General features: G+C 43.0%; 1 protein-coding gene across 1 annotated transcript in view; it reads left to right on the forward strand.

Annotated features, from left to right (window-relative positions):
• The window catches only part of NFATC3 (nuclear factor of activated T cells 3), a 224,022-nt gene extending 216,161 nt beyond the window's left edge, over positions 1-7,861 (forward strand). The window contains exon 10 of the mRNA XM_069740254.1: positions 7,579-7,861. Coding sequence (XP_069596355.1) covers positions 7,579-7,673 — 95 coding nt within the window. The 3' untranslated portion in view covers positions 7,674-7,861. The remainder of the gene's footprint in view (positions 1-7,578) is intronic.
• Positions 7,862-8,589: the final 728 nt, after the last annotated feature.

Raw genomic sequence — 8,589 nt, forward strand, 5'->3', positions numbered from 1 at the left:
TGACCTTAAAGACCTTGCCGTTTTTTGCAATTCTGACCAGTGTCCCTTTATGAGGTAATAACTCAGGAACGCTTCAGTGGATCCTAGCGTTTCTGAGATTGTTTTTTTCGTGACATATTGGGCTTCATGTTAGTGGTAAATTTAGGTCAATAAATTCTGCGTTCATTTGTGATAAAAACGGAAATTTGGCGAACATTTTGAAAATTTCGCAATTTTCACATTTTGAATTTTTATTCTGTTAAACCAGAGAGTTATGTGACACAAAATAGTTAATAAATAACATTTCCCACATGTCCACTTTACATCAGCACAATTTTGGAAACAAAATTTTTTTTTGCTAGGAAGTTATAAGGGTTAAAATTTGACCAGCGATTTCTCATTTTTACAACGAAATTTACAAAACCATTTTTTTTAGGGACCACCTCACATTTGAAGTCAGTTTGAGGGGTCTATATGGCTGAAAATACCCAAAAGTGACACCATTCTAAAAAATGCACCCCTCAAGGTACTCAAAACCACATTCAAGAAGTTTATTAACCCTTCAGGTACTTCACAGCAGCAGAAGCAACATGGAAGGAAAAAATGAACATTTAACTTTTTAGTCACAAAAATTATCTTTTAGCAACAACTTTTTATTTTCCCAATGGTAAAAGGAGAAACTGAACCACGAAATTTGTTGTCCAATTTGTCCTGAGTACGCTGATACCTCATATGTGGGGGTAAACCACTGTTTGGGCGCACGGCAGGGCTTGGAAAGGAAGGAGCGCCATTTGACTTTTTGAATGAAAAATTGGCTCCACTCTTTAGCGGACACCATGTCACGTTTGGAGAGCCCCCCGTGTGCCTAAAAATTGGGGCTCCCCCACAAGTGACCCCATTTTGGAAACTAGACGCCCCAAGGAACTTATCTAGATGCATAGTGAGCACTTTGAACCCTCAGGTGCTTCACAAATTGATCCGTAAAAATGAAAAAGTACTTTTTTTTCACAAAAAATTTCTTTTCGCCTCAATTTTTTCATTTTCACATGGGCAACAGGATAAAATGGATCCTAAAATGTGTTGGGCAATTTCTCCTGAGTACACCAATACCTCACATGTGGGGGTAAACCACTGTTTGGGCACATGGTAAGGCTCGGAAGGGAAGGAGCGCCATTTGACTGAAAAATTATTTCCATCGTTAGCGGACACCATGTCGCGTTTGGAGAGCCCCTGTGTGCCTAAACATTGGAACTCCCCCACAAGCGACCCCATTTTGGAAACTAGACCCCCCAAGGAACTTATTTAGATGCCTAGTGAGCACTTTAAACCCTCAGGTGCTTCACAAATTGATCTGTAAAAATGAAAAAGTACTTTTTTTTCACAAAAAAATTCTTTTCGCCTCAATTTTTTCATTTTCACATGGGCAGTAGGATAAAATGGATCATAAAATTTGTTGGGCAATTTCTCCCGAGTACGCAGATACCTCATATGTGGGGGTAAACCACTGTTTGGGCACTAGGCAGGGCTCGGAAGGGAAGGCGCGCCATTTGACTTTTTGAATGGAAAATTAGCTCCAATTGTTAGCGGACACCATGTTGCGTTTGGAGAGCCCCTGTGTGCCTAAACATTGGAGCTCCCCCACAAGTGACCCCATTTTGGAAACTAGACCCCCCAAGGAACTTATCTAGATGCATATTGAGCACTTTAAACCCCCAGGTGCTTCACAGAAGTTTATAACGCAGAGCCATGAAAATAAAAAATAATTTTTCTTTCCTCAAAAATGATTTTTTTGCCTGGAATTTCCTATTTTGCCAAGGATAATAGGAGAAATTGGACCCCAAATATTGTTGTCCAATTTGTCCTGAGTACGCTGATACCCCATATGTGGGGGTAAACCACTGTTTGGGCGCACGGCAGGGCTCGGAAGGGATGGCACGCCATTTGGCTTTTTAAATGGAAAATTAGCTCCAATCATTAGCGGACACCATGTCACGTTTGGAGAGCCCCTGTGTGCCTAAACATTGGAGATCCCCCAGAAATGACACCATTTTGGAAACTAGACCCCCAAAGGAACTAATCTAGATGTGTGGTGAGGACTTTGAACCCCCAAGTGCTTCACAGAAGTTTATAACGCAGAGCCATGAAAATAAAAAAAAAAAATAATTTTCTCAAAAATGATCTTTTAGCCTGCAATTTTTTATTTTCCCAAGGTTAACAGGAGAAATTTGACCCCAAAAGTTGTTGTCCAGTTTCTCCTGAGTACGCTGATACCCCATATGTGGGGGTAAATCACTGTTTGGGCACATGCCGGGGCTCGGAAGTGAAGTAGTGACGTTTTGAAATGCAGACTTTGATGGAATGCTCTGTGGGCGTCACGTTGCGTTTGCAGAGCCCCTGATGTGGCTTAACAGTAGAAACCCCCCACAAGTGACCCCATTTTGGAAACTAGACCCCCAAAGGAACTTATCTAGATGTGTGGTGAGCACTTTGAACCCCCAAGTGCTTCATAGAAGTTTATAATGCAGAGCCGTGAAAATAATAAATACGTTTTCTTTCCTCAAAAATAATTATTTAGCCCAGAATTTTTTATTTTCCCAAAGGTTACAGAAGAAATTGGACCCCAAAAGTTGTTGTCCAGTTTCTCCTGAGTACGCTGATACCCCATATGTGGGGGTAAACCACTGTTTGGGCACATGCCGAGGCTCGGAAGTGAAGTAGTGATGTTTTGAAATGCAGACTTTGATGGAATGCTCTGTGGGCGTCACGTTGCGTTTGCAGAGCCCCTGATGTTGCTTAACAGTAGAAACCCCCCACAAGTGACCCCATTTTGGAAACTAGACCCCGAAAGGAACTTATCTAGATGTGTGGTGAGCACTTTGAACCCCCAAGCGCGTCATAGAAGTTTATAATGCAGAGCCGTGAAAATAATAAATACGTTTTCTTTCCTCAAAAATAATTATTTAGCCCAGAATTTTTTAATTTTCCCAAGGGTAACAGGAGAAATTTGACCCCAATATTTGTTGTCCAGTTTCTCCTGAGTACGGTGATACCCCATATGTGGGGGTAAACTACTGTTTGGGCACATGCCGGGGCTTGGAATTGAAGTAGTGACGTTTTGAAATGCAGACTTTGATGGAATGCTCTGCGGGCGTCACGTTGCGTTTGCAGAGCCCCTGATGTGCCTAAACAGTAGAAACCCCCCACAAGTGACCCCATTTTGGAAACTAGACCCCGAAAGGAACTTATCTAGATGTGTGGTGAGCACTTTGAACCCCCAAGTGCTTCATATAAGTTTATAATGCAGAGCCGTGAAAATAATAAATACGTTTTCTTTCCTCAAAAATAATTATTTAGCCCAGAATTTTTTATTTTCCCAAGGGTTACAGGAGAAATTGGACCCCAAAAGTTGTTGTCCAGTTTCTCCTGAGTACGCTGATACCCCATGAGTGGGGGTAAACCACTGTTTGGGCACACGTCGGGGCTCAGAAGGGAAGTAGTGACTTTTGAAATGCAGACTTTGATGGAATGGTCTGCGGGTGTCACGTTGCGTTTGCAGAGCCCCTGGTGTGCCTAAACAGTAGAAACCCCCACAAGTGACCCCATTTTAGAAACTAGACCCCCCAAGGAACTTATCTAGATATGTGGTGAGCACTTTGAATCCCCAAGTGCTTCACAGAAGTTTACAACGCAGAGCCGTGAAAATAAAAAATCATTTTTCTTTCCTCAAAAATTATGTTTTAGCAAGCATTTTTTTAGATTCACAAGGGTAACAGGAGAAATTGGACCCCAGTAATTGTTGCGCAGTTTGTCCTGAGTATGCTGGTACCCCATATGTGGGGGTAAACCACTGTTTGGGCGCACGTCAGGGCTCGGAAGTGAGGGAGCACCATTTGACTTTTTGAATACGAGAAAACGTGGCGCCATGTTGCGTTTGGAGACCCCTGATGTGCCTAAACAGTGGTAACCCCTCAATTCTAACTCCAACACTAACCCCCCCACACCCCTAACCCTAATCCCAACTGTAGCCACAACCCTAATTCCAACCCTAACCACAACCCTAATTCCAACCCTAACCCTAAGGCTATGTGCCCACGTTGCGGATTCGTGTGAGATATTTCCGCACCATTTTTGAAAAATCTGCGGGTAAAAGGCACTGCGTTTTACCTGCGGATTTTCCGCGGATTTCCAGTGTTTTTTGTGCGGATTTCACCTGCGGATTCCTATTGAGGAACAGGTGTAAAACGCTGCGGAATCCGCACAAAGAATTGACATGCTGCGGAAAATACAACGCAGCGTTTCCGCGCGGTATTTTCCGCACCATGGGCACAGCGGATTTGGTTTTTCATATGTTTACATGGTACTGTAAACCTGATGGAACACTGCTGCGAATCCGCAGCGGCCAATCCGCAGCCAAATCCGCACCGTGTGCACATAGCCTAATTCTAAAGGTATGTGCACACGCTGCGGAAAACGCTGCGGATCCGCAGCAGTTTCCCATGAGTTTACAGTTCAATGTAAACCTACGGGAAACAAAAATCGCTGTACACATGCTGCGGAAAAACTGCACGGAAACGCAGCGGTTTACATTCCGCAGCATGTCACTTCTTTGTGCGGATTCCGCAGCGGTTTTACAACTGCTCCAATAGAAAATCGCAGTTGTAAAACCGCAGTGAAATGCGCAGAAAAAAACGCGGTAAATCCGCCATAAATCCGCAGCGGTTTAGCACTGCGGATTTATCAAATCCGCAGCGGAAAAATCCGCAGAGGACCAGAATACGTGTGCACATACCGAAACCCTAACCCTACCCCTAACCCTACCCCTAACCCTACCCCTAACCCTATTCTAACATTAGTGGAAAAAAAAATTTCTTTATTTTTTTATTGTCCCTACCTATGGGGGTGACAAAGGGGGGGGGGGGTCATTTATTATTTTTTTTATTTTGATCACTGAGATAGATTATATCTCAGTGATCAAAATGCACTTTGGAACGAATCTGCCGGCCGGCAGATTCGGCGGGCGCACTGCGCATGCGCCCGCCATTTTGGAAGATGGCGGCGCCCAGGGAGAAGACGGACGGGACCCCGGCTGGATCGGTAAGTATGATGGGGTGGGTGGGGGACCACGGGGGGGGGGGGATCGGAGCACGGGGGGGGGGAATCGGAGCGCGGGAGGGGTGGAACGGAGCACGGGGGGCGTGGAACGGAGCACGGGGGGACTGGAATGGAGCACGGGGGGTGGAACGGAGCACCGGGGGGGTGGATCGGAGTGCAGGGGGGGTGATTGGAGCACGGGGGGATGATTGAAGCATGGGGGGAGCGGACAAGAGCATGGGGGGGAGCGGAGCACTGGACGGAGGGGAGCGGGGCAGTGTACCGGCCAGATCGGGGGGCTGGGAGGGCGATCGGTGGGGTGGGGTGGGGGCACATTAGTATTTCCAGCCATGGCCGATGATATTGCAGCATCGGCCATGGCTGGATTGTAATATTTCACCAGTTATAATAGGTGAAATATTACAAATCGCTCTGATTGGCAGTTTCACTTTCAACAGCCAATCAGAGCGATCGTAGCCACGAGGGGTTGAAGCCACCCCCCCTGGGCTAAACTACCACTCCCCCTGTCCCTGCAGATCGGGTGAAATGGGAGTTAACCCTTTCACCCAATCTGCAGGGACGCGATCTTTCCATGACGCCACATAGGCGTCATGGGTCGGATTGGCACCGACTTTCATGACGTCTACGTGGCGTCATGGGTCGGGAAGGGGTTAAAATGTTCTCATATTGGGGAATTTCCAATATATAGACCCTTCAAACTCACTGCAAAACTGAATGGTCCCATAAAAAATAGATTTTGTAAATTTTCTAAAAAAATAAAAGTCAGACGCAGCCATTACTAGTATCTTGCAGAGGCACATCTGTAAGATTCTCTGCACAGGAAGTTTATTTTTTAACATATCCAATTGTGAAACTTATTTTTATTCAAAGATCAAAATGATAACCTTTTTGAGGGTATAAAAATTCAGATTTTGTAAATTATTTATTTCTACATTTTCATCAAATTTCAAGTTTTTTTATTTATTTGTGAAAGTATCTATTAACCTAAAATAATCACAAACATAAAGTGCAATGTGTCATGAATGAACATTCCCAGAAACAGTGTGATGTGTGGAAGTATGCTAGAATTATTGCCACAAAGCAATGAAAAAGGCAGTTTTGTCACAAAGGCCTAAATTAGCTCCGTTACACTGGAGTAAACGGTCTGTCTGGTCACAAATGCCTAAATTCTGTTAAACTGAAGTAAACGTTCCGTCTGGTCACAAAGGCCTAAATTAGCTCCGTTACACTGGAGTAAATGTTCTGTCTGGTCACAAAGGCCTAAATTACCGTAGCTCCGTTACACTGGAGTAAACGGTATGTCTGGTCACAAAGGCCTAAATTGGCTCTTTACACTGGAGTAAACGGTCTGTATGGTCACAAAGGCCTAAATTAGCTCTGTTACACTTGAGTAAACGGTCTGTCTGGTCACAAAGGCCTAAATTAGCTCCATTACAGTGGAGTAAACGGTCTGTCTGGTCACAAAGGCCTAAATTAGCTCCGTTACACTGGAGTAAACGGTCTGTATGGTCACAAAGGCCTAAATTAGCTCCGTTACACTGGAGTAAACGGTCTGTATGGTCACAAAGGCCTAAATTGGCTCCTTTACACTGGAGTAAATGGTCTATCTGGTCACAAAGGCCTAAATTGGCTCTTTACACTGGAGTAAACGGTCTGTATGGTCACAAAGGCCTAAATTGGCTCCTTTACACTGGAGTAAATGGTCTATCTGGTCACAAAGGCCTAAATTAGCTCTTTACACTGGAGTAAACGGTCTGTATGGTCACAAAGGCCTAAATTATCTCCATTACAGTGGAGTAAACGGTCTGTCTGGTCACAAAGGCCTAAATTAGCTCCGTTACACTGGAGTAAACGGTCTGTATGGTCACAAAGGCCTAAATTAGCTCCGTTACACTGGAGTAAACGGTCTGTATGGTCACAAAGGCCTAAATTGGCTCCTTTACACTGGAGTAAATGGTCTATCTGGTCACAAAGGCCTAAATTGGCTCTTTACACTGGAGTAAACGATCTGTCTGGTCACAAAGGCCTAAATTGACCCTGTTTCACTGGAGTAAACAGTCTGTAGTACTTTTGTGTGAGTGACTTTGTAAGTTTAGGTGTAGAGGTATCTGTTGTGGCAGACAAATGTATTTGGGCAATCCAAATAAAGATCCTATTTAGGAATTTGCTATGTTGCTAATACCTCACGTGGATATGCCTGCTCATTCTGAACACACTCTTGGTTATTAGTTACATATAGTCATATTTCTATGCAATAACTTTTATTCTAATACTTCGTTTGCCTAACTAATAGGGACTTGTCGTGCTTGAAATAAAAGTTTATTTTGCCATCTATTTCTTCATGTTGAAGTTTCTCTGCTGTTAGTTTTATAAACTTTTTTTGTCACCATACACTATTATGTGCACCAAGGGAGCCCAATTGTTTGCTGATTATAGGAATAGAATATATGCTATAAATGTTAATTGTACTGTTGTTTTTTATTACAGTTAATGAGATCATAGGACGTGACATGTCTCATGGAGCTGCAAGGATACAAAGAGAATGCCGTAAGCCCCTGGAGCCCAATATGCCTAATACCTGATAATCAGTCTAATATTCTTTTTGGCAAAAGAAAAAAATGACAAGACAACAATGAAAAGTCTATGGTCATCCCTATTGCACCCTATTATGTCTTTAAATTTCTGTGCTTCCAGCTTTGTTGCCTTTAAGTCTCCTTGGGGAGATTTTTTTACTTGTAAAAAATTCTTTATAATATATGGTAAATCATGGACACAAGTAGCGGTTTGCAGATATTTTACAGTTGCTGTTAAATTTCTTTGAGTTTTAAGTTAAAGTTTTTGTTTTTTTTTTGTTTTGTTTTTTTTAGCTCCAGGGAATGCAACATTTGCATCCCTATCTGGGATTGTGAAAGTTTGCTTAGGTGTCACTATCATTGCATTTTTATGATGTGAATTAATGCCCCAGTTTACATAGACTAATTGCTTTGTTTAATGCACAGATTTCCTTACATTTCTGCAGGGTAAAACTTACCACTAGATGAAAAGCTGAAGACTGAAAACATTGTGCTACTATAGTGTTAATCATTGTAAACTATGGCATTTGTTTCTGTGCAAAATGTAGTGATTTAGACTCTTTAATTTATAAAGCTGCAAACCTAAAATACAAATACATGTAAAGAATTACATTTCTTCATAACACATCAGAACAAATTAATGAAATCTATGCCATTGTTCAAGTGAAGCTCGTCTGTTGTGCAACTTCTGGACGGTGGGGATGGGAGCGCACAAGAATGCTGTCTGTAATACATATTTCTTACCTTGACTTCTTAGCCTTGGTAGATAAGGGGCTGGCGTCAACTTCTAGGAATGGATGACACTGTCCAAAACACACTTGTCACAAGTGATGTGGGAAGTGGAAACCAATGCCATACTTGGTGGTAAGTTTTGACATTTTAAAGGGTAAGGCTACTTTCACACTAGCGTTAACTGCAATCCGTC

This window comes from Ranitomeya imitator, chromosome 9 (genome assembly GCF_032444005.1).
Source record: "Ranitomeya imitator isolate aRanImi1 chromosome 9, aRanImi1.pri, whole genome shotgun sequence".
Classification (NCBI taxonomy): Eukaryota; Metazoa; Chordata; class Amphibia; order Anura; family Dendrobatidae; genus Ranitomeya; species Ranitomeya imitator.